The sequence below is a fragment of the Centruroides vittatus genome, unplaced genomic scaffold (genome assembly GCF_030686945.1).
Source record: "Centruroides vittatus isolate TY-2023 unplaced genomic scaffold, ASM3068694v2 contig_150, whole genome shotgun sequence".
Lineage (NCBI taxonomy): Eukaryota > Metazoa > Arthropoda > Arachnida > Scorpiones > Buthidae > Centruroides > Centruroides vittatus.
In genome coordinates this window covers 1671578-1698412 of record NW_027120928.1, presented here as the reverse complement: position 1 = coordinate 1698412, position 26835 = coordinate 1671578, and the positions used below count along the sequence as shown (strand labels likewise).

Below are 26835 nucleotides of genomic sequence, written 5' to 3'. Positions count from 1 at the left end.
TTTGATCCATTTACTTAAGGACTGTGAAAGATTTGAAAATTTCTGTTGAAAATATGAAATCATGGAGATAGTACACACGAATCAAGATTTTAGAGTGAAATTATGTAACCTAATGAAGAAACAAATGTGTAGAATAAACAATTTCTTTAAGCAAGTTACCAATGCATTTAAAAACTATGAAACTAATTGATATAAAAGTATTGTAAATTAATTATCTTGTTAAAGCAAATTAATTATATGTAAACAAACAAATATATGTATTACTATATATTCAATGTATTCCTACTAATTGTACTCGAGTAAAAAGTGTACTAGATTAATGGTTAATCGACAACTGTAAACTTTTAAACTACTCCAACATTAACTCCCTGTAACAAGGCTTGCCTTAATACAAATAAAAATATTTATTATTATTATTTTATATTTCATAACTATAAGATATAAATATAAAGAGGACTGTGTACATAAATTATAAATATATCTTACAACCTAAAATACAGATTCAGAAAATAAATAATAAATCTTGAAGAAAACAAAAAATTTGATATGGTATCAGTACTAAAAACTAATTTCTAAATATTTTCAAAGTAAATTTTATTATCCAGCTTCAAAATTATTGCAACCAATTAAAAAAATGCATCTTAGAATTCCCTAAAGAATATTCTTATCGTATTAAACCTTAAATAATTTTTCTTTTTGGCATTTCATTTCGAATTATAAATTATAAGTTTTTAAATTAAATTTAAAAACAAATTTTAACATTAAAAATAACTTGAAGACATGTAAACAATGCTTTGTTATAATATAAAAAAGTGTTTTTGTTATACCGAACAAATGAATTTTAAATAATTTAATAGCATTAATCAGAATCTAACAAGATGTGCAAATTTAAATTGGAAGAGTGTGTGTGTCTGTGTGTAAAATATCAGTTAACTGAAATTAACTCGAGAAATTTTAGAAATTGTGAAATTTTTACACAATAACAATTGTCAGTAATCTTCTGTAGGCCTATTATTGAGGTTTCTAATACATAGTGAAGCATTTGATGCATAGTTTGAAAAATTCCTTCAGGTTACATTTCTATTTCATGATGATCTTGCTTGATCATCAAGCCAAGGATTTAGAGTTAAAAAATCTATGAAAAACAAAGCAAACTAAGTTGCTTCTTTAAAAAAAAAAAGAACTGTAATAAATAATTTTTGCTTGAGTGCTGTTCTTTGCTTAAGAACTAATAAAATAAATATTAAATAAAGTGCTTAAGAAAGTACTTTGTACTAGAATTAAAATTAATATTTTTACTTTATTTAAGGTATTTATGTTTTTATTTTTTCTACCATGTGTGAACAGTTATCCAGAAAAATTGACTATCTGAAATTGCCTGTTCCAGTTATTTCAATAATTAATACTTTAATGTATTTTCAATTTAAATTTTTAAATATATATATATAAAACTTTGTTTTGTAAATACATTGGAATAATATTGAAGTAAATGGATATTCTATAATTATAGATCACTTTAGAAGACAAAACTGTTAGAGATAGATTGATGAAATTCTGTAGACATATTTATCTTGACATGGAAAACTGTGGATGTATTTCAAAAATAATTACAATTTTTGTTGCTAGGGGTCTATAATGGCAACACTGTTGCATCAGCACCATATAACAGCAGTGGCATAAAGACATGTAAGACTATACTGCAATCATTGTGAGAAATGTACTGTCTAACGCAGGAGTCCCCAACCTTTTTGTACCTAAGAGCACATTCTAGAATACCAGCTGGACGACGGGCACCATTTATTTTTTCAAGGTGAATTTATATTTGGACATAGTTAACAGCGCCGGATTAAGCCTCTAGCGGGCCCTAGACAAAATTTTAATTGGGGCTCCATTTAAATAAGTTGCTTCTAAACAAATCTTATATAATGTGACATTAGCATGGGTGACACCCGGTGCGGATATCGCGGTGTCACCCAGGAATATTTCTAGACGGTGCGAGAGATATCGTGGCGGAGATTACTTCTGACACACGGATGGATGTTGACCCTTTTTTTTTTTTTATTTAGTTAACGACTGCTGAAATTTCTAGGTCACTCCAAGTTACGGGCCCTACACGTTTCCCTACTTTGATTTTATGGTATTCAGAACGGACCGATTTACTTCATTTCAGGTATGGGAAATTGAATTGGTGCAGATTTGGCGGAGGGGAAAAAGAGATCGGTTGCATTTCGCTTTGTGCTTTCATCTGTGTTGGACGCCATTTCTACTTTTGAATGGTTAATCATTCAAAGTGAAAAATCTTTTACATAGCATTTTATCGAAAACCGAAATATTTTTATTTTTATCGTGGTCGCATAGTGGCGGGCACACGTAAAACGATTGGCGGGCGCCATGGTGCCCGCGGGCATAGGGTTGGGGACCACTGGTCTAACACATTTAGTGATGAAAAGGTGATTAGTCAGGCTTTTCAATGCAGCAGTCTGCCCATTATCCAATCATACAACATGTGACTTCTGGTTATGGGGCTATTCGAAAAGTAGGGTTTTACAGATGGAATTATAGATTTATCAGAATTAAAAACACAAATTTAAAGGAAAGCGAGTCTCATTAGTCCTGACGTATTGCACTTGGCTGTTGCTAATGCGATAACTCAATTGCAATATGTGACCGAGAGTGACAGAAAGCACGTTGAACAGTTGTTTGATGCTGCTGCTGCGTGTGGCACTATTATAAATTGCTAGCAGCAAAAATTGTAGCTATTTTTGAAATACTTCCCATAGTTTTCCTAACATAGATTAAATTTTGTAGGCATATTTATCTCTAACAGTATTGTCTTCAGAATAGTCTAAAGTGATATACTTTAATTATCGACACTTTGTATTTATTATAAGTTTAACTTAATGTTTTAAACTATATTTTATATATTTTTATGATTTAAATGTAAGTTTTAACAACTTATTGGGCCTGAAGAAGTGTATTAGATATACTGAAAAATACTCTTTAAATGAAAATTACTTTCTTTCAAGATATGAAAAGACATTTATTTTACTTAAATTTTTTTTTCTTAAAACATATTATTTAACATAGAAACTATGAATCAGTACATTTATAATTCTTGATTCTACAATTATCTTCATTTTTTTATTTATTTACAAGCTTCTAAGATTGTTTAAATAGTATAAAATTTCTTTAGAATAAGAATTGATAAAAATAATTGAATTTGTGAAACTGAAAAATAAATAGATTAACATTATTTTATGTTATACTGTTAATTCAGAAAATAAAACATAGAAAAATCAAATGAATTATTGATTTTCCCAATACAACAATACACAATGTGAATTGAAACTGGTTAATATTTACTCAAGTTAATTTTATCTTTAATAAAAAGGTCACTTATAATGATTTCTAGTTTTGCTTCTTTCTAAATGCTTTTTTTTTTTTATCTATTCACTTATTATGCCAGTAAAAGTAAAGTTTATCAGGTTAATTACATTTAATTAATTTTGTAGTACTTAATAATCAAACTTTGTAGAAATTAAAGTGAATAATGAATCCTCTGCTATTATTTAACTTTCTGAAAGTTTTTATTAAATATAAAAAATTCTAAAAAGTTATACAGTATATTTCAATGGTTGACTATTATAATCAAGTATCTGTTTCAGTTTTTTATATTATGTTCAATCAAATATTTGATTGAACATAATATAAAAAACTGATAAATATAAAAAACAGATATAAACTAACTGATAATATAAAAAATTTTGCCATATTTATTTACACATATTTAAAGACGTAAATTATTTTTCACTTTGTAAATTAAAACATTAAATATAAGAAAAAATTAGAGCGGATAATTTTGTTTAGACTCTATTTTTGACATTAAGGCTTTTTTCTTAAAAGAAAAATACGTATATAAAATTTAGTATGAAACATTCTTTAAACTAGGCTGTAAATGACTTATAAATCAAATTTTTGTGTTAATTACTCTATCTTGAAGTCTACAATTTTCATTTGGCTTAAATCATTTATAAAGAGTTTAGAAACATCTACATTTCAAACTAGTGGATTCTTATGACTTTAAAAAATAATTTAAGATTTAATTTCAAAATATTATTTAAAAAAAAAGCCTGCTTTTCACATAAATGGTTACTGACCACAGTTTATAACATAAAATTCAATGATGTTTACATAGTCAATGTAGAATGGGATCTTTAGTTTTAAGATAAGAACAAATAGATTTTATCTGAAAATAGTCTAAATGTTTATTTATTTATTTATTGAATTGTAAGTTTTATTAAAATTTCACTTCATTTAATGAAAAGTTTTTCTTTCCTGATATTATATATGTACATAATATAGAATTGCATGCTAATTAAAGTTACTTATTTAACGATTTTCAACTAATGATGGTTTGGTTATAATCTCTTAAGGGCAGAACATTTGATAGAATTATTAGAACAATAATACTTTTTTTAATTTATAAATTTAATTTCTAGATTAATTTTTACAGAGTTATTAGCTGTGTAATTGTTAACAAAATGTGATAATTATTAATATTTAAGTTGTAATAAATATGATATTTCACAAATGCAGAAAAATTACAGTATAAAATTTATTTTCTAAAACAAAAAGCTGGTTAGAAGTAAGTTCTTTTTAGAAAGAACAATTTGTGTTTTTTTTTAAAAGTTGCATTAGAATTTTAATTTTGTCAGGAGAATTTATAAGAATAGAACTGTATAAAGGCTTGAAAATTCAATTTAATTTGAAATTTGTTTTAAAAATTTGATATCAATTTAATCAGAGATGTCAAATTTTAATTGTGATAAGTTTTCTTGACAAAGTTATAATTTGAGGAGGTCCAGAACAAAATGTTCATTTCCATTTTACTATTATTTATTAAACTTTTTGATTGAACTGTGTCATATTTGCTGAAAGCTAATGTATATACACTGGACGACAAAAAAAATAACGCACCATGAAGGACTTGTTGGATTTGAATAAAAATTGGTATGTTGCATCATCATAGCTAGATATGTAAATGATTAGCTTTTGGGATCAGGTTCTTGTGTTGTATCGCCGCCATAGGGTAGAAAAGTGCTTCCTCTGTCTGGTATAAAGGTGCACGCTGTGAGACTTGTGCATATGTCCTGCGCTTGTGTTGATGGTTGTGACTTTGTTGAGTGACAGACATGCCTCTATGACACATTCGACGGCCTTACACTCAGTTAAGTGAGTTTGAGAGAGGTCGCATCGTTGGATTGAGAGGAAGAGAATGGTCATATCGCCGCTGCCATCTGAACCATTCTGATGGAAATGTTAAGATGTGTTATGAGCAGTGGGGATGTAGGGGAACGCATGAATGGCAAACAGGCTCCGGACGCTATCGACAGACCACCAGGCGGGAGGATCATCTCGTTGTACGTCAAGCACGGATAGCGCCTACAGCTTCGTCGTCTACCATTCATGCAGCAGTGACACCTGCGTTATGAAACCGTGTATCCAGCTGCACCATTTCCAGGCACTTAGTAGAAGGCGGATTGGTCTCCCGATGGCCAGTATGTGTTCTGCCATTAACAGCCACTTACCAATGTCTCCATCTGTAGTGCTGTCGTGCACGACAATCATGGACAGCTACCGACTGGCAGCATATTGTCTTCAGCGACGAATCCTGCTTTTGTTTGGGGGCTCACGATGGCTGTGTGAGGGTATGGTGGCCCGCTGGTCAAGGCGTCAACCCAGCCTATACTGTGGAGCGGCACACGGGCCCAACCCCTGGTGTTATGGTGTGGGGAGCCGTAACATACGACAGTAGGACACCTCTAGTTGTCATGCGTACTACCCTCACAGCCCAACGATATGTGCAATACAACCTCCGGCCACATGTGTTGCCCCTCATGGCAGGGCTTCCGACAGGCATATTCCAGCAGAATAATGCCCAGCCACACACTGCAGCGGTCTCCCAAGCATGCCTACATAACATTGCCACACTTCCTTGGCCTGCACGGTCTCCAGATTTATCATTAATCGAACATGTGTGGGACTACCTGGGACGCCAGCTGTGACAGCCACGGGATCTGACACATCTTGAGTTTCAGTTGCATCACGTGTGGACAGATATACCACAGAACATTATATGGAACCTTTATGCCTCCATGCCGAGGCGTATCACAGCTTATATCCGCACTAGAGGCGGCACAACGGGATATTAGTGCCTGCACTATATTGAACATTACTGCACAATAAAGTATGTTTTTGCTTTATGGTTGCAATCATATAACTGTCTAGCTATGACAATGTCACATACCAATTTTTGTTCAAATCCAACAAGTCCTTCCTGGTGCGTTATTTTTTTTGTCGTCCAGTGTATATACACTCAAATCTCTCACAAAAATGCAATCTCTAATACATTAATTCATAATAGTAATATAATATTATACGTTATATATTCAAGTTATTAGTTTTCACCTTTTCCCGATAAAAGGTTTATGATGAAAATGTATTTCTTTTGGTCTGGACTTCCTCAATTGTAATTTAATAAACTTAAATTTTCTTTTTTAAATGTTTTACTTTTATGTTTTTGATTTTCCAACTTTATGAAATCATAAATGTATTGACTTGCAATTTTTATTTGAATTTGTAACCTATTCAAATAGCATACATATTAATATTTTAATATTTATATTATAAAAGTTGAATTTAATGTGAAATTTTATGTGACATATCTGTAAATGATTAAATATTGATAAGGAAATTATATTAAATTTTAATGTATTTATAATTATTTAATTTTGCAAATGATGTATTTTCCATAATTACATATTATTCATTCTATAAATAGTCCAAAACCTATAAATAGTATATTAAATCATAACTAAACAGTTTAAATCTTAAATAATTTATTTATTAGAATAAATAAGTTGTGTTTTAAAAATATTTATTGATATGTTTATGATGATTATGAGTTATTTCTTTAAAAATTTAATATTTTTATCTTTAAAAATAATGAATATCTTAAACTAAAGTTATATTTTTTTTTGTTTTTAATACAATAATTAATTGAAATTATGCTATTTGTTCAAGCTAGTTATAAAATGGACAGAAAATTGATATAATTTTCTGTATTTATTCTAATTCAATAAGACCATTCAAAAATAGTTAATTCTTTGAATGATTAATAATTTACTCGACATTTTACACTATTTTTTTTTTTTTTTTTATGAATAAGGATATTACATACTCGATATCTATAAGAAAAAATTAGAATGGTACATATGAAACAGCATAGATGATATCTCTAAAAGAAGATTATATTATATTAATTACACAAGAAGTAGAACATCTGTAACATTTTAAATAATCAGAATTTTAAGAATGAATATAAAAAATTTTGTTAATTAAAAACATATTAAATATAAAACTTTTTTTGTTTTATTTATTGGAATACTTGAGATCTTATCTTATACAAATTGTAATGTACAAAATGTTTTATAAGTTATGCTAAAACAGTATATATTTACAAAATTTATTTATATGTAACAATTTCAGAATTGGGAATTGTCAATTTATTTAAGTTTAATGCAAAATATTTGAAAAATATTTTTTAATGTGCATTTATTGATCATACAGTGAATAAATACAGTATATCTTTGAAATTCTTAAGTTATAAGCATAAATTGTTTTAAGTTCATAAGAAATATCATTTTTAAAGATTTTTTTTTAGTCAATATAATAATTATTCAGGATTTTTATTAGAAGCTATTTAGATTAATAAAATGAAGAGCTGATATAATTTGGTTCCATCTTGTTGTAATCATTGATCTACATTTGGAAACTGAGAACAGTTTGATGTGATTCAATTTGAATTAAATTTACTGAATTTTTTACTGAAAATTTACTTCATCGTTTATCAATCGTCTGAATATTCATATGTATTGGATCAGGAATATTCAAGATTATTTAATGATAAATGTATTTCATGTGTGAATTTATTTTGAATGGAAAGATTTAGCATTAACTATATGTAGATTTATTTCTCAAATTCTTCAATTTTACTCATTTAACTATTAATACTTCTCTTTAAATCACACTTTGCTAATTATTCAATTCTTCCTTCTTCAGTTCTAATGATAATTTTATAGGAAAAATTCTTATGCTAGTATTTTTATCAATTATCTACAATTGAATTTTGTTGGAAATGCATTCAAATAATTTCACATCATAATACAAATGATGATAATTTCAGTTAAAATAAATATAAATACTGTATAAATGTTGAAATTATAAATAACATAAAATGAATAGTTTAATTAGAATTTTAGTTTGAATTCAAATGTAAAAATTATTTGAATAACGAAATTAAGTATATAGTGGCAATTTGTTTTAAAAAGTCATTAATCAAAAATAAGAAGAATCAACAGCTTTCAGCATTGAGGTACTGTAATAAGTTCTTAAGTCTTGTGTAATAATGTGCAATATTATGTCAAATAAGATACTGGAAGTTCTGGAAGTTTCTTCTGTGCCCATTTTAAATTGACTCTGAGTTAAACTTGATCTGCTTTAAGTGCATATTTGAGGATTGTCATTTCAAATAAAGTAATTATGTTGTGATATTGGACAGATCATCATCATCGTCATCTCCTCTCTCACATATCAATGAATGAATCGGTGAGTTATATACCTGCTGTCACCTAGTTGTAAGTCGTGTTTTTGTCTTTACCAGCAGTTTTTAACATTAATTGAATATTTTAAATTCTACTCAAGTTTTTGATATTCTGTTGAATTTTAAATAAGATTAATGAAGAAAAATTGAAGGGAGGAAAACGGTAGAAATAGATCAATCAAATAATAAAAATGGATGACAAAAGATTACCTAATGTCCTGATGTGGAACCTGCATGAAAATAGAATAATAGGACAATCAAAGAATACTTTCAAGATAAGCCCTTGAAAAGGATATAAAAAATTGGAACACATCCTGAGCTAATATTGAAAACAAAATGTTATGGAAAAGTTGAGCCAAGATCATGTTGTGTTAGTGTCATGTTGGGCAAGACAAAAAAAAAACTTGAATGAATAAATGGATTTATAGACAAATAATTTATCATCATCAAAAGAAAATATGAAATAATATTTAGAGTAATTGATATTTTTTCAGAAAGAAATTTAAAAAAATTATTTTAAAAGTATTTTTAATTCTGTTGAAATTTTGAAAACTGATGAAATTATGACAGTTATAGCTTATAATTTTCTAGTAATGTAGAAAAGATGTTGCTAGACATATGTACTTACACAGGATGTTGCAAGATAATTTAGTTATTTCTTTTTCTCATGTAATTTTTGGTTTACAAATTTCTAAAAAACATTATTTGCTATTTAAGAATCATAGACTTTAATTTACTTTTAACATTATATTCAAATGTAACACTTACATTGTTACAATCTTTAAATATTATTAGCCTAACTGTTTTTTTAATTAAGAAAGTTTTCTTATAATACGTTTAGTACAGCGATAAAAATACATTAATTAAACATCATATAATAGAAATACACACACAAAAATAAATATTCCTGTTTTACGTTTTTCAAGTATACAAGAGATCTCTGTTTGTATCCTTGTCTACTTTGGACTACAAGAAGGATACAAACAGAAATCAATAAAAGTACAGACATAGAAGCAAAAGGAATTAATAGTATTAAAAGATGTTTGGAATTTGTCTCATAAAATATAAAGTATGTTTAAACAAACTTTTTTCCATTAGTTGCTGTTTACTTGCCATTAAATTTCTTGATGGCAACATATCATTAACATATCATTCGGTGTTAGCATTATAGTGAATGTTTCATCTAGTGTGATAACCATGAGTTTCATAGATATGTTGTCAAAGCAAACAATGACTAACTGGAAAATAAAATTACTTATTAGTTTATGAGCAAACTTTCCCGGAAAGCCCTCATGTGTTGCATGGTTAGTATCAAACAGAGCATTGTGTTTTTTGTTTGTAAATCTGTTATGATGTGTGTTTTTATTTTTTCATAAATACATTTTCATTTTTACAATAAATAAGAAATGAGAAATAACTTCCTAATTTATAGGTTAGCACATTTAAGCATCATGTATTGCAAATATGCAATACACCCAGCAATTCATCTGGACCACGTGTTGCACAAATGCAACATCATGCTATACATTAAAATCTGTACTGTATTTACTTCTGAACAACACTCTAGCCATACAAATGTAATAGAAATAGTTAGAGCATGACCTAGGAATGGAAATTGCACTTGTTCCAATAAATTTATTTTTATGATAGAATGCTAACAGAAATTTAATTTTCCCCCCCTATAAAATATGAAAAATATGCAAAATTTGCCTTTCTTAATGTTTTTCTTGGACAGTGAATGTGAATAAGTGCAATATTGTGAAAATATAAAGCACAAATTCAAATATTTGAGAAACAATCTTTTTCTTTTAGTGAATAAAAACAGTGGGTACTGTACAGTATATCATTTTAGGGATTATTCTATTTTTCTTGGATTTATCTCAGTCCATTTATGCAATCTAGACTTTATGCATTTATGTGGTAGATGTTCTATTGAATTTAAAGCCTGATGAGAATACAAGATGGCATAATATGTTCAGAAAAAAATCATTTAGTCCACGTTACAATTTTGCAACACGCCTAAATATCGAGGAAAAAAATGTTTTTTCAACGAAGACAAAATTATATTAAATAGCCATAATTTTTGTGCTGTTTTGTCCATAAATAAAGAACATGGCCCAATGTGATATTCTATGTCTTTCTATTGTGGTGCTTAATGTGTTAAAATATCCTAAAACTTGTCTATGCTAAAACTGATATGCTACCAAAATTGTAAAAGAATGTTGACTTCTTTTGGATAGGATATTATTGTATATAGACTGCAGCCAAGGTATTAGGATACAACTTCAGAATAGAAACCAATAGGAAAGGAACAGTATCAAGAATAACATTATTTATGTCAATATCACTGTGCTATGTTTTATATTATATTATTATGACTATAGTTAATTGTGTGCCATTTTGGTGGTCATTTTTGCTAATTTTTATGAATGCTTTAAAATTATTATTACTGGTATATCACAGAGAAACAAAATGTGTGATCAGAATATGTATAATTAATTTTATATCATTAGATTTTGTAAAACAGACATGTGGCAACTTTTTGGCTTTTTTGACAAGCATTTGGCAATTTTTGCCAACAATCACACTTTTGTGACTGCCGATCGAAAATATCTGGCAATTTTGTATCCTTCACATATTTAGCCGTTTGTTACAATACCTTAGTTTTTATGTAATAATCACTCTTGTGCATAGCTGCAAGTATGAATTTTAAGGATATAACCTTGTACAGGCCATGGCCTATAGTCAAGGTTTTAGGTTAGTAACAATGCAACCATTGCAATATTTAGTTTATTTTTCTATTATATTCCAAATTTATATCTTTAGAATATATAATGGTAAAAATCAAACATTAAAAATCTATAAAATTAAATTGCACGACAAAATACTTTGCTAAATTATCTTGTAACAGTTTGCAAAGCAAACATTGTATGTAAATAGTTAATGAATTCATGTTACTAAATTCACTCATTAAAAGTTTTTAGTTCATTTTTAGTTTAGGAAGTATTTCTTCCTAATTAAATAATTAAATAAATAAAAAATAATTAAAAATAAATGATAATGTTAAATATATTACATAAGAATAGAGTATTTTTGATTATGTTAATAATCTGTGTAAAAAAATTATTAAAAATTCATAATTTTTTAAAATGATCATATATATTAAAAGGTTTATTAAAATCAAGTAACTATCAGATATTTAAGGTTACTGTAAGAATAATGAAGATTTATAGAAAACCATATAACAGGTGTTTCAGAATTTTCATTTATTTTGGAATGTAAAAAATTTAAAGATGATCATTATATAATGCTTAACAGATAATTCATTTTTATTATTTAAAAAGAAACTATTGCATATATAGTTTCCCTTTGTTAAGAAAAATTAATAGCTTGCCACTTTTACACTTTTAAATTTTATTCTGTAACAAAAGTTATTATTAGTTAATAAAATAATAAATAACTTAGACAAGTATTTTTATGTACAATATTAGAATTATTAAATGGAGATAAATTTCAGATTTAAAAATATTTTGTAAAATGTTTAAGCTGTTCAAAATAAGAAAATTCTATTTGTTACATAGGAAATATATTATCAAATCGACAATGATGATAAAGGAACCGGTAATAGATTTAAATGTACTATCTTTGAATTAACAATATAATTTATGCAATCTCTCATTGCTTGAGAAGTGATATACTATATGTTTTCATTGTTTATGCTGTATTAGTATCCTAAAAGTATTTTTATATATCAATAACTTGTAGGGATTTGGATGGGTTTGATCAGTTGCTGGAATTTTGGGATAGTTTTCCAGAAGTTTTAAATTTTAATCTATTGTATTAGTAGTTACTCTATCTTTGAAATGTACTAGTATAATTTAAATTTATGAAATTCCTTTTGTGATGATATTTACTATTGTACTGTTATAAATTAGAATATTAGGGCAAAAATACATTAAGTATAACAGCAATTTTACTTAAGAATTAAGTATAATATAAAATATTAATTATTAGAAAAAATTGTTAATTAAAATACATCATCTTATTTTTTTGGAATATTTAATTATTATATAAAAATATCAATGCTTTTTATTTATTCCTCCTTTTCAGGAATTAAACTAAAATAATATTGAAGTTCATTCTGTACATTGAGAATTTATAGTTGATTTTCAATATTTAATAATTAGATCATCAATATTTTTGAAAACATTTAGGATTTTTATGTAATTAAATTCACTAGTATTAAATGCTAGAATGTTGTTAATGCTTCTTACCATCTATTTGAAACAAAGAATAGAATCTGTTTCATTAATAATTTTATAATTAAGTTGCAGATCCAATATGTAACATTCTGCAAAAAGAAAACATATCTATTTGGGTTAAATATTCTCTTTCACAGAATAATAATTCAGTTTTTACTCTGTTAGTTATTGTTCCTTTCTGTTGTCACTTATCATGAACCAGAGGATGGACTATAATACTAAAAATGCTAATTCTGATTTTAAAACAAATATGTTGGAGTACAACAAAATTGAGTCCTTTAGTATTAGGAATAAAACCCAATACAGGAAATTCTCATTAGTTCAAAGTTTGATTTATCCAAGATTTAGATGTTTATGTACAGTTCAATATGCCAAATGCCATGTAACTGATGTAATTTGTTAAGCAAACAGAATATGGTGATGTATACAGAATGCTATTTTTGTTAATTAATAATAATATTTTAAAAAAATGCTGTAAACATTACATGTCTGGTGAGAACCTCACAGGTTGCCAAATAGGTTTTTAAAAAAATTTGAGCAGAATTGTGAATACTCACGTGGCCCATTTATTTTTAAAATGGCCCTAAATATAGTAACTCGTCAAAATGTAGCAGCCTAGAGGCCTACAAATATCTCAATCTGCTACTTGTAGCCTAATCTTGCAATTGTGAAATCCAGCCGTATTTTAGAGATAAGAGGGATGAAAGTGTACTGCATGAGTAAAGTGACACTCAAAAATGTGTTACTGTGAAAGCAAAGTCATAACGATCAAATTAGAGTTTTTCTTGGTCTATTGTTCTCTTATAGTGTGGAAGCATCTCTATCTAAATGAATGAGTTGGCATATGCACATCACAAGAAAACAGTCAATTTTTAACATTAATCATATTACACACTGGTACATGAGGTTCAAGTGAGTCCATTTTTTGTCATATACACCCATTCATATATTCATATGCACATCACAGTTCGGACAGAATTTTCACTTTGAATTATGAAGTAGCCATATTTTGAACTGACCTAATTCCTTAACATGTATATCTCTATCTCCCTGGCCAGGACAAAAATACAGTTACAAACTAACAGGATTTCGAACTATCCAAGTTTGAATTAATGAGGATTTCCTGTATAAGATTGCACACTATGTAGATTAGAGGAGCACGCTCGGGAGATAAGTGGATTCTGTGAGTGTGCTTTTCTAATCCACACATTGTGTAATCTTTGCCTTTAGAGGATGATCTGTTTGGCTAGGAGAAGGAAACCCAATATAATATATAAATTCCAATTTTATCAGTTATTGTAAAATATTTTGTTGTATAATTTTTTGAAATTTTGGAAGTAGGAAAGTATATCATAGGATAAAATTTCTAGATAGACCTCATTGTCAGTTGACTTGTTGAATATAAACAAAGAAAAGACATTGTTTTGAATCTAAATATTTTGATATAATTGCTCAGAAAAATAATTCTTTTTGTTCCATTTATTTGGTGATGGTTATTTTTCAGTTGAATAGATCTATTTAAACATACATGAAATTGTATTTTATATTTATTATATTCTAAAATCCATAGTTTGAAAACTATAAATGTCCATTGTAAGATATTTATGTTACATAACTACATCATATTCTTGTATGTGTTTGTACTACACATAAATGGCCTTTAGTGGATGTGTAAGTGCATCTTCCAAAGCAGTAATTTAATTTAACCAAAAAATTTTAAAATCAATTATTTCTTGAATGATATTTATTGATTAAAAAGTGTTAAAAATTCATTTGTTGTTAGTTTTAAAATTAATGAAATATATAAATATTTAATTAAAAAATGTGAAATGAACAAAATTACTGAAAAATAAATTCGTATACATTACTGGAAGTTTAATTTATTGATAGTTTCATGAATGAGTTAAACCTCATTTGTGAAACTATCAATAATTACCACTTCAAAAACTGGAAGTACTTACATAAGTGAAGTCAAACACCCAAAACCAGCACAAATTAATTCTCAATAGTAACTTTATTAAGTGTTTTCATCTGTTTATAACAGACCTCTTCAGGTAAAATACCTATAATACAGAACCAAACAAACAGATTATATTTGAATACGAATTTTACTTAAAAGAATAATTAAACTAAAATGAAATAACCAATACAAACTTCTAGGCTAATTACCACTACATGTAAATATAACTGCTAAAACTTTAATTTCCAGTAGGATACAATACACAAATGAATGAATGTTTTTGATCTTAACCAAGATCTGTCTCAGGTTCTTGGATCACTTGAGTTCTAAATATGGAATATTAAATAACTACTCACCAGACCGAATATTGTTAACAATGTACGTGGAATCAATTACGGTTTGATAACGAAAAATGAACGTTTTTGAACCCCTTCTGGGTTCTGCATCAGGTTCAAACTGTTCCTAGATGGTTATTTAATTAACGAACGTCGTTTAAATAAAAGTTCAATCAGAAGTTTGAAACAATTTACGAAAAAACTACGTTGCGCATGCACAATGAGTATTTCGAAGTTTTATTTAAACAACATTCATTAATTAAATAACCATCTAGGAATGGTTTGAACCTGATGCAGAACCCATAAAGGGTTCAAAAACGTTTGTTTTTTCATTGTTTCGTTATCACACTGTAATTGGTTCCATGTGCGTTATTAATAAATATGGGATGCTAAGATTTGAACGTTTTGAATGTAAACTGTTTTAACTAGTATGGAATTAAGAACAAAGATTTGAATAATATACTAAAATCAATGTATCTAAATATATGATACATACCCTCCCTAATGATGAGAACTCCTGCATTAATGTACAGATATGGGGGACTTTTGTCTATATTTTGATATATTTAGATACATTGATTTTAGTATATTATTTCAAATCTTTGTTCTTAATTCCATACTGGTTAAAACAATTTGTATTCAAAATGTTTGAATCTTAGCATTTCATATTTAGAACTCAAGTGATTCAAGAACCTGAGGCAGATCTTGGTTAAGATTGAAAACGTTCATTCATTTGTGTATTGTATCTTACTGGAAATTAAAGGTTTAGCAGTGATATTTGAAATAACCAATAAATAAGTTCATAACTTGTCAGAGTAGTTAGATTTATTCATGTGTGTTTAAAAAATATTGTTTGAACATCTCAGTAATTCTAAACTTAAATCATTACATTATAATAATTTTTTCAAACATGTTTTCTTAATAACTATTATAAAATAAAAAGCATGTATTCTAGGTTTTTATACATATATTTAAATAATTGCTCTTTGAAGTTTTGTAGAGTATTCACTAAATATAGTAAACCTTTTTAAGGATCATTTCCAAAATATGGGAAAATTGGTCATCTCAAGGAATGGTCTGTACTAGATCATAGTACCTTTAGTAGTCTAGTGCAGGGATGGGCGACCTTTTTCTATGTAAAGGCCGCATTTCAAAACTTTTGAACCGATGCAGGCCGCATACAAGAGAAAAGAGGGGGGAAATGCCAGTAAATCACAATTCTTTATTCATATATAATTATAAATTAGCATAGGTATACTTAATTTAGCTTCTGGCACAGATGTAAATGTAATATATTGGAAATATTTGGTTAAATACAGTATTAATCACTGCTAGTTTTAAATTAGATGTAATGTGTCTGTTAGTTAGGTGAAATATTTCATCACAATCATTTTTTTTCAAATTCACTGTCTATTTTCTTCTATTCGATGCTATCATAGAGAATATATATAATTTGCTGTTAATAGCCTCAACAAGTTAATCTATTCTTTATTCTTATGTTATATTTATTTTTATTAAATGAAATAATATAACAAAACCAATGAATTTAGTCTTTCTATTAAGAGGAACAGATAAAAGGTTAATTGCCAATGAAAAATTTGACACAAATTTGACAGTTTTAGAAATTTGTTTAACCCGAAAGAGGAATCTGTTTGACCAAATAGAAAAAAAAAATATTAAAGAAAAGTTAAAACAGAAAGCATATGTCCATTTCAGATTATTTTAAAAATATGTGCAACCTGCGGCCCGCAGTAATATTTTTTGTGGCCAAAAATTAAAACAAGAAACCGGCGTTTCTTGCTTTAATTTTTACTAAATTTATTGTGGAAAAACTATTCACATACATAAGTTGTAGAAGATAACGTTTGAATTTTGCTGCGTACTTCCTTAAGCTGGAAAATTGATATATTTATTCATATTTTATGCGATGCGGGCCACAAAAAATATTACTGCGGGCTGCAGGTTGCACATATTTTTAAAATAATCTGAAATGGACATATGCTTTCTGTTTTAACTTTTCTTTAATATTTTTTTTTTCTATTTGGTCAAACAGATTCCTTTTTCGGGTTAAACAAATTTCTAAAACTGTCAAATTTGTGTCAAATTTTTCATTGGCAATTAACCTTTTATCTGTTCCTCTTAATAGAAAGACTAAATTCATTGGTTTTGTTATATTATTTCATTTAATAAAAATAAATATAACATAAGAATAAAGAATAGATTAACTTGTTGAGGCTATTAACAGCAAATTATATATATTCTCTATGATAGCATCGAATAGAAGAAAATAGACACTGAATTTGAAAAAAAATGATTGTGATGAAATATTTCACCTAACTCAACAGTGCAGCATGCCCAACATTGTGCATTGTACATATCCGTGGTTTTAATTTTATCATACCATCCAGGATGACAAAACTGGTTACATCAAAGAGGATATTTTACAGAAATGGATATTGAATCATGTAAGGAGGTAGTCAGCTTGAGGAGGATTTAAAAGAATAACTTATGGAATAAAAATTCTGTTCTGAATAAATTGCTCCTATAAAAGGGTGTTTGGGTTAAAGGGATGATCATCTGGGAAGGTTTTACTGTATATACATAACATAGAAATGTATATTGAAAATTTTTAATCAAAATTTAAACACATGTTTTTAAATAATCTGTTAATATGTAACATACTTACAAAATAGTTTTACTCTAACAAATTCATGTTTTTATATTAAAATAATTTTGAAGCTAAAAAGTGTTCTTAGCGGCTATGCTTTTTTATTTATGAAATTCTCTCTAAAAATTTTTGTTAATGTTATCTATTGCTGTGAAATCATTGAAGTGTGAATTTTCAAAGATCTAAATTAAGTTTTGTACAATATCTACATAATAATCCCTAAATCCTGGATTTTTAATAATAATTTTTTTTTCTTTTAATAAGGTTATAGTCAGCCAATGGCTCCACCAACAATGTATGGAAACAAAATGCATCAGGGCATGATGGGATCCCAAATGGGTTCTTATTCACCCAGATCTGCTGGACATTATTCTCCAGGTAAGAGAATATATATATTTATAAATTTATTAAATCAAATAAAAACTGTCCTCTGCATAAGAATCAAAGTTCCTTACAATTTTTTTCTATATGTATTTTTGAACTTCATTTCTGAATATATTTTATAACATATAGTTACAGGTGACTTGCCTTAAAACAAACAATGATAAAGCAAATTCTCATGTTAATGCAAATTTTGACATTGCCCTGTCAAAATGCCATTGTCACAATGTTAATTTTCATGCAATAAAGGGAATAAAAATTTTATCAGAATTCTTTAAGCATTGTAAATTATTTTCACAACCTCCTAGAAATAACCCTATTTCCAATAATGATTTTATTATTCATGTTGAAAAGTGTAAAAAGCAAAATGGTGCAGTAATAAATGTTCTATTTTGAGCAGAATAATTTTTTTCTCCTAGTAAGCAAAGACAGGTTCAATCTCTGATTGTAGAGCGATTCAAACATTTGGTTTTAACGGGTCATTGTACTGTACTTAGAAAATAGGAGTTAAAGTTTAAGAATGTCCACCTCTTTAAATCGATGTGGTCCCATGCAAACTCGTGTTAGTTTGCATATTGGGAGTGCATACAGTGATGTTAGTTTTGGCTCTTTTTTACTTTTTTTGGCACAAAAAATATTTTCTACTTTTTCAATCTTCAACAGAAAAAAAATTATGGATTTCTTTTATCTTTGTTTTGTTTAACCACCCTGATACACTGCTTCATAGTTAATTGGCAAATGCTGTCTCCTCTTCATTTTGTTTGATTTGAAAATCATTTAGATCATTAATTTAAAATACAGTAGAGCGTCAATAAGTGGAACCAATTGGGGACTGGGGTCCTTCCAGTTAATGATTTGTTCCAGTTTCCGACTTTGTACGAAAAAATACATTAACCTGTCCGATGTTCAAATTTTTCTCCGTTGCATATCGCTTCCTGTTGAATTTTTCTCCGTTGCGTGTCGCTTCGTGTTGAATTTTCGTCGATTTTAAGCCTAACGAAAATTTTTATAATAATCATCGAGGCTATCGTATCGTTAAAAATTATTTCTGCATTTTGTACAAACAAAATAAATATATTGAAGAATATAAAAAACATGAAAATTATACTTTAGAAGTAAATTTAGTATCAAAAACATTCGATTCAGCACGACACAGTCCGACTGAAAATCGTTCCACCATTCATTCCATCATTCCGTTCCATCATTCCGGCCATTCCACTTACCGACGTTCCACTTATCGGCGCTCTACTGTACTATAATTTAGAGATGTCAATTGCATATTAATCTTTAACTTCATAAATTATACAATCTTGACCTTCACCCAGAAAATTGTTAATACAAATTTTCGATAAAGCGATCTATTTACTGTTCTCCTAGCAGTTTTTATTAATGGGAGTTGACTATATTTCATAACTCTCAATATGATCTTAATGAAACATTAAGATCACATTTATGGTTTTTGCTAATTTATAAAACAAAAGCTTTTCTCTATTGTAATAGATACAAACAGTTAAAATAAAGTCATTTTTGTACAAATTTAAGCTACTTTATTAAATTACTTGTCCTATGTATGAAAAAAGTTTTCAGGATAATAGATTGAATATTGACTGTTAAGTTATAAATAAAACTCATTTCTTTTGATTATTACTGATACAACATTATATTTAATATGTGTAATATTTGAACTAGTTTCATTAATTTTGTATTGTGTGTTATATTATAAATGTGAATTCTGAATCTCTAGTTTATGTATATTAAAATATCAATCCTATTATGATTATAAATATTAACTTATAATCTTTATTTTTAATTATTAAATTTTTAATCAAAAATATTATCTAACATAGTATATCAATATTTTTTTAATAGGCAACTACCATTGTACTCAGGGAACTCTTGGCATGCAGAATTATGGCTCACCAAATCAGAACAGTACTTATGGTGGAAATGTTAGTGGATATTCTGTAGTAGGTAGAATGAGTGGACAAACATCTGTGACTGGTGCACAGGGTTACAATGCTGGTCCTGGTACAACCAGCAGTTATATGAATTCTCAGTATGGAAGTACTGGCCCTCCTTCTAGTACAGGTTATGGGATGAATAATATGATGCCTCCTCCAGCGCAGTATCCTAAGGGAAGTACTGGTCCACCAGGTGCTGCACAAGCAGCAGCCCAGGCTGCAGTAATAGCAGCTGCAAGTTCTGCTACTATGAGATCTCCAGTGTATTTGAGACAGCATTTACAGCAAAAAATGTATGGTGGTAATTATGGTAATATGCAATCTCAAGCAGGCACTCAAGGATTTATAGCAGGAGGTGCAATGACTGGAGCTGCGGGTCCCCCTACAGTTATGCCAGAATCATCTCCAATGCCTCCACCAACAGCAAGTACGCCATCTGCACAACCGTTAAGTCAAATTTCTGCCATGCCTCCCACTTCAATGGGACTTGGTAATGTCTCTAATTGTGACAATGCATCAAACTCAGCATCAGTTGGGGCACAAGGATTCACACAAACTTCTGCTCCTTCCACAGGTATTAGTTGCTATTTTTATATATAATACTTCACCATAAAACACTACACTCATGACACCTTATAAATTTGCAGCCGTGTTTATTCGGTACAAACGAACGTTTTCGGTCGTGTTTAACGACCTTCTTCAGGAAATATCCAAAAAAATTCAAACACAACGAAAATCTGCAAAAACGAACAAACTTCGGAACGTTTTTAAGACCGAAAACGTTCGTTTGTACCGAATAAACACTGCTGCAAATTTATAAGGTGTCATGAGTGTAGTGTTTTAATAAGATATGCAGTCTACGACGAGTTACTTCACCATAATATTCAGACTGCTGTCTTTAAAAATTGGGGTGCGGTTTTAAATCATTTTACTTTCAATTAAATATGAAAACATTAAGGTAGCAATAATGATTTTAAAAAGTAACTAAATTAGTATATAATAAAAGAACTTTTTGCATATGAATATTTGTTTACTATTAATAATTGTAAATGTTGATTTTCATAATTATCTAATTGAACAAGATCAGAAATAATCAAAAAACATTGCTATACACAAAATTCGTAAATGTCAATTCAATGAAATTATTTAAAACAGAATTAATATTTTTATTGTTTTAATGAAATCAATAGAAGATTGAAACTGTCTATTCCAGAAGCACAGAAGCAAACTTTTATGGCTTCTGGTGCAGTCTGAAAAATGTAGTAATATAAAAATAAGTTTTTTTGATATCTGCTCTTGTCTCTCTAGTTGTTCATTTTCTAAATTTTTATAAATTATCCAAAGTAATAACCTAGCTTATAAAGAAGTAATATGACATTTTTCATCATTTCACTTTATTATTTATTATTAGGCATGTAACTTATGTGAAATTGTTTATGTAAGTTATATGCTTAATACAAACTAAAATACAACATGCAGCATTGTAAAATTCCTCCGAAATGAGATAGCCTTCTAATTAAAAATTATTTTTCTCTCGATATTGTGAGGTTAGCCGATTGGGTGGAAAAATGTCATGACAATTAAACAGTCAATACTGTCGTGTGGGTATGAAAAGACTCACTGAGGCAGGTTTTCCATCTTAAAACCATTTAATAAAACAAAAGTTTCTTACAACGTTTTGCCAAGTTTCTATGTAACCCAGCTTGGGGAGCGAGCTAAAAGTTCACACAAGAGTCCGACATTTCGTAAGTCCTTCCTTCTGTCCCTCGTTGATGGATGTTGCGAATCGATGGCCCTGGGGTGTGCGGCACAGCTTTGGGCAAAAGTCTCTGAAGAGAAGGTGAATCTCTGTGAGTATGGATGAAACTGGAGGGCAAAAGTTATTCCCAGTTTGACAGAAAACCCCTCGATGATCTCACCATCAAGCACCAATTTACAGGATACGTGAACTATGAACCAAGAATACGACAACCTTTATTCGTGCAGTTTTATAAGTTTTCCCCCTAAAGCCGCCTTTTCATTTGTCTCCACTCGTCACCTGGTGACAATTTGAAACTGATCAGAGGGCATGGGAGAGGTCAGTTTCGCGACTAAATACGACTCCTCTCCAGCCACGTTTTCCTCGACTTTAGTCTTTTCTCTTGTTTTACTAAAACCTTTCATTGTTCAGTCGGGACATTTAATTCTTCCTACTCGTGTCTAAAAAGGAGATCTTTAATTTCTCAATTGATATCCCACATTCAGACCTCCCAGTTGACCCCTGTTTGGGTCCTCACAATATAGTCCATGAATTTAATAATTTCTGATGCTTTGTATTAAGCATGACATAGCTTTGAATCATATTTTGAATATTTCCAATATTAATTTGATTGGATTTGATGGTGGCAAATACATATTTAGCGTAAAGAGTCTTAAATATATTTGTTTCATTTTGGATCCAAAGGCCTACTGATTTTCTTCGAGAAAGGTATAGAAAGGCAGATGAATAATGACAGAGTTTAAATCTTCAATACTTTTGATAGTTAGCTTTAACGGTTATTTTGGCTGAGTGTAATTTTAGTGTATCTCACTTTGAAATAATGTAGTCTATAGTCTATACTTTTCATTTATGGCTTTGTTCAGATTGAAAAATAGAAAAATTCTAACATTTTATTCTACAAGTCATATGGTAAATGAAAGGCTCAGTGAGAATGAAGATTATGCCTTCCTCTTCATTGGGCCTTTGATATTTAGCCTTGTATGTGATTAACTTCATATGGCATTTCCTGGTAGGTGGATTGGGAGGAGCTCAGCTAAGTTATGGGCTCCTCATTCACTTGACTTGACACCTCTGGTCTTTTTTGCTTAGAGGATACATCATTGGTGTACAAGGTAAAGATTAATAATACTCAGGGTCTGGTGAATTGCATTACAGCAGCCGTGAACCTATTTATGTGTCGCAAAAGGTTTTTATATCAACTGTGAAGAGGTGGTAGCTTGTACCTATACATTCAATGGAAATATGTTGAATTGTACTGATTCCACACCATATTCCTTTTTTTCATTGATCTCTATTGTTTTATGACTCGTTAATCATGTTTTTCAATGAAATGAAATGAGATTTTTGAATTACCCTGTATTTCAGGAAAAAATAGAAAAGGACAGGCTTTCAGACTAAAACAAATGATGATTGTATTTGTTTATTTTAGTATATTTGACAAGACTATGTCTTGTTTATAAAATTGTGGTGCCATCGACGGCTCCATACCTTAGAGGTATGAAGGAGTACATGTCAGGAGTTGCAATTTGGCATAGAGTATTAGGTGCCCAAATCATGCACACACAAAAAAAAAATCGGACTTATAGGTACTCAGGGGACTACGAATCTAGTCAAAATAAAATACAAAATGGCAACACTTTCTACAAACAGGCACTAGTGTGAGATTTGTGTATGCATTGCTCGTTGGGAAGTTGGAAATGTGAACATTGCAAAATTGAATTTTGACAAATGAATCTTTGAAAAAACCCATTTACCTGTCCTGGGTTATTCCTGACATATCTCTGGTTGCAACATGCTGACCTTGACTGATTGACCCAAGATATCTCATTTCAGCATCAGAACATTTTTTAAACTAGATGGCACTTGTCGTTATAATTTTTCTATATTAAAACTAAAATAATTTTGTACAATATAATAGCCACAATTATTTTTATTTTTTTCAAAAACGGGAAATCTTCGTTAGGCATCAACAAAAATTCAATCTGAGGCAACATGCAATGGACAGAAATTTCAACATTGGATAGGTTAATTTCACCGAAAATGCCTTGTGGACAACCTCGTGGTTGTGGCCGAGGCCGGCAAAGTTCGAACAATTGTGCTCAAAACCAGTGATACCAAAGAAGATTGGAAAATGAGAATGAGATCTGCCGTGAGTGTCGAAGTGATCCCGCTTACCATAGCCAAGAACAGGCCCGTGACAATACACCCCGTCATAACCACGGCAGCAATGAAGCCCACTGTAATCTACGCCAGGACCCCGAGTACGGGTGTCAACTTTTCCTCATTGGAGAGTGATCATTTTTCTTTTCTCTTTAGAAAACGGTGCATAGTCAAGCCCAGAGTCTCCGAGACAGTCTTGTCCCAAAAATGGCTTTGGTGTCTTACTTGTTTGTTTTTATTTAATATAATTCTAATTAATTCTTAATTCAGTTTTTTATAATAAAGAAATTTAATTATGTAAAATTAAAATTCTAAGGCAATATTTCTTGTTAGAGTATCACAAATTACCTTCTTCTCAATAACCGTAATGAATTATGAATTACAAAGCACAATCAAGAAAACCTTTAACATCCAGTAATGAAATTTAGTGTAAAACTTGATGAATGTTTTCAATCTTAAACAAGATCTGCATCAGGTCAACATTATATTAGGTGAATCAATTATTATTATAAACAATTATATATATATATATATATATATATAAGATATTTGAGTTAATCTAGTTTCCCTTGTCCTATTGTTATGTAACCTCTTTAAAATAGTCACATATTTTTGTTTATAGTTCTGTACAAGTGATGAGAAATGGGTAAATGCTCTTAGTAAGTTGTTAACATAATTATATATTTAGTGTCAAAGTTGATAGTAATGTTTCGTTCCAAACTGATATCCGAACTCTCTTAAAATTTGTGGGATTGCGAAGATCCTTGGGGTTGAAGATCGCAGGTGTGGGTGTTTGATTACCACAAAAGAATGAAGACGAACGAGAAATATACTTAGAACTAACTTTATGTACAAAAATTTTATATACAATGTCAACGTATCCACAAAGTTGGCACATACGTGGCACAAGGCGGTTCACAAAACAAAAGTCCTTCGGCAAGAAGAGAAAGAGTTGAACAAATCCAATCGGTTCAAATAAAAAAAAACTATTTGCTCCGTGAGGTTATAAACCAGCAACCGATTCACTTGTCTAAATATTATATCGTACTTTCGATTTCTCCCTCGGATGGAAATGGATTACCAAAACCAGGAACTTCCACATACACAAAGAGAAGGAAGACTTGTTCACCCCTATGCACACAGCGCTCATGAAAAATCGTTCTTTCCTCAAACACCAGGAACCAGAATGGGACGTTGCCAGCCCATCACACTTTATATATCGTGCCCACCGCCAACATAGTGCTGCCATAACAATAACGCCTAAAAATAGCAAATATATACATATATACGATAAAAATAAAAAAAATAAAAATATTACTTTACAATTTTAAGTACATCGTGTGCGTACAGAAATAGATAAAATAAAACAAAAATGATAACAATAAAAAAAATAACTCGACAATATACAAGAATGACACAAATTTCAGCAGAACTAAAGTTTACCTGTATTTTGGCTCATTTTGACACTACATATTGCATTGATCTAAGGATGTTTCAACATGCTGAGCTACTTGAAACCACTTCTTAGCAGGAAATGATTTGTGGCATATATTACAATAAAGGATTTTTTAAATCTGTTTTAAATGTATAGGATTCCAACTGCTGTACATACTTCCTTAGCAGTTCAGGATTAGTTTTTGCCATTTTATCTACATTATTGATTGAATCAAAGTTAATAAAGTTGAATCTTTTCTGTGCATGTGGAAGCTTGACTACTTTAATCACACAAAAGAGAGAAATTATCCTTCTTATATTTACACAATTATGAAAGATTTAAATTTAATATTATTAAAATAATAAATATAATGTTTACAATAACGTTAATTCAATTAATTCAAAGGATTTTGAGAGTTCGAAAAAATGAATGATATCCATGGCAGCATAAACATGTTTGCTTGTGAGACTTTAAATGTAAACTAACTCTCATTTTTTAAAGCATTTGAATATTGTGTACTTACCTGTAATTGGACAGTGGAGTGATATTTCTTACGTGAACTGTATATACACAAAATAGATTTACTACAAAGATAGCAGAAACAGATTATAGATAATATCATTTGAAAAAACAGCATTTGTAATCATACAAACAAGCTATAAAATTTATGAAGCAGTTTATTTAGTCCCAAAAATGGTCAGATCTAGAAAATAGTAAAAATCATAAATGCATAAAAAATGTGTGTTATTGGACAGTCATGATTTGATCTGTTTGCACCTAAATCATGTTTATATTGAGTTAATAATTATTTAAGGAAAAACGTACACGTCCATACAAATCTGGCCCTTAGTCATAAATTAAGCTGACATGGCCAATTTATAATAATTGCATTGTGTTTATGTTCAAGCTAAAAACAACTTCTAATGCTTATTTGTTTATTTATTGCTGGGAATTTTTTGTGTGTAATAAAAACACATAAAAAAATTGCCACTTCTTTCTAAGCATTTCTGTGGAAACCACATCATCTTACTGTAAATAGTTTGTGAGTTATTACTTTTTTAAAATTTCTGTGATTTTTGAATCACCCTATATCTATTGCACATGTTGTTTTGAAGTTCTTTACAATCTAACTATTGTATTTTGAAGCTGAGGATATTCAAATATAGAATAAAAACATTACTGTGAATACTTTGGCTACTTGAAATAAGCATTGGAAATACATAAATTCTAATATGGTGCCAAGTATTTGTAA

At 29.2% G+C, this 26835-nt stretch overlaps 1 protein-coding gene across 1 annotated transcript in view; it reads left to right on the top strand.

The window, feature by feature from the left end:
- The window catches only part of LOC136968654 (trithorax group protein osa-like), a 244373-nt gene that overhangs the window by 170133 nt on the left and 47405 nt on the right, over positions 1 to 26835 (top strand). Inside the window, exons 6-7 of the mRNA XM_067262654.1 lie at positions 18152 to 18265; positions 20138 to 20803. Coding sequence (XP_067118755.1) covers positions 18152 to 18265; positions 20138 to 20803 — 780 coding nt within the window. The remainder of the gene's footprint in view (positions 1 to 18151; positions 18266 to 20137; positions 20804 to 26835) is intronic.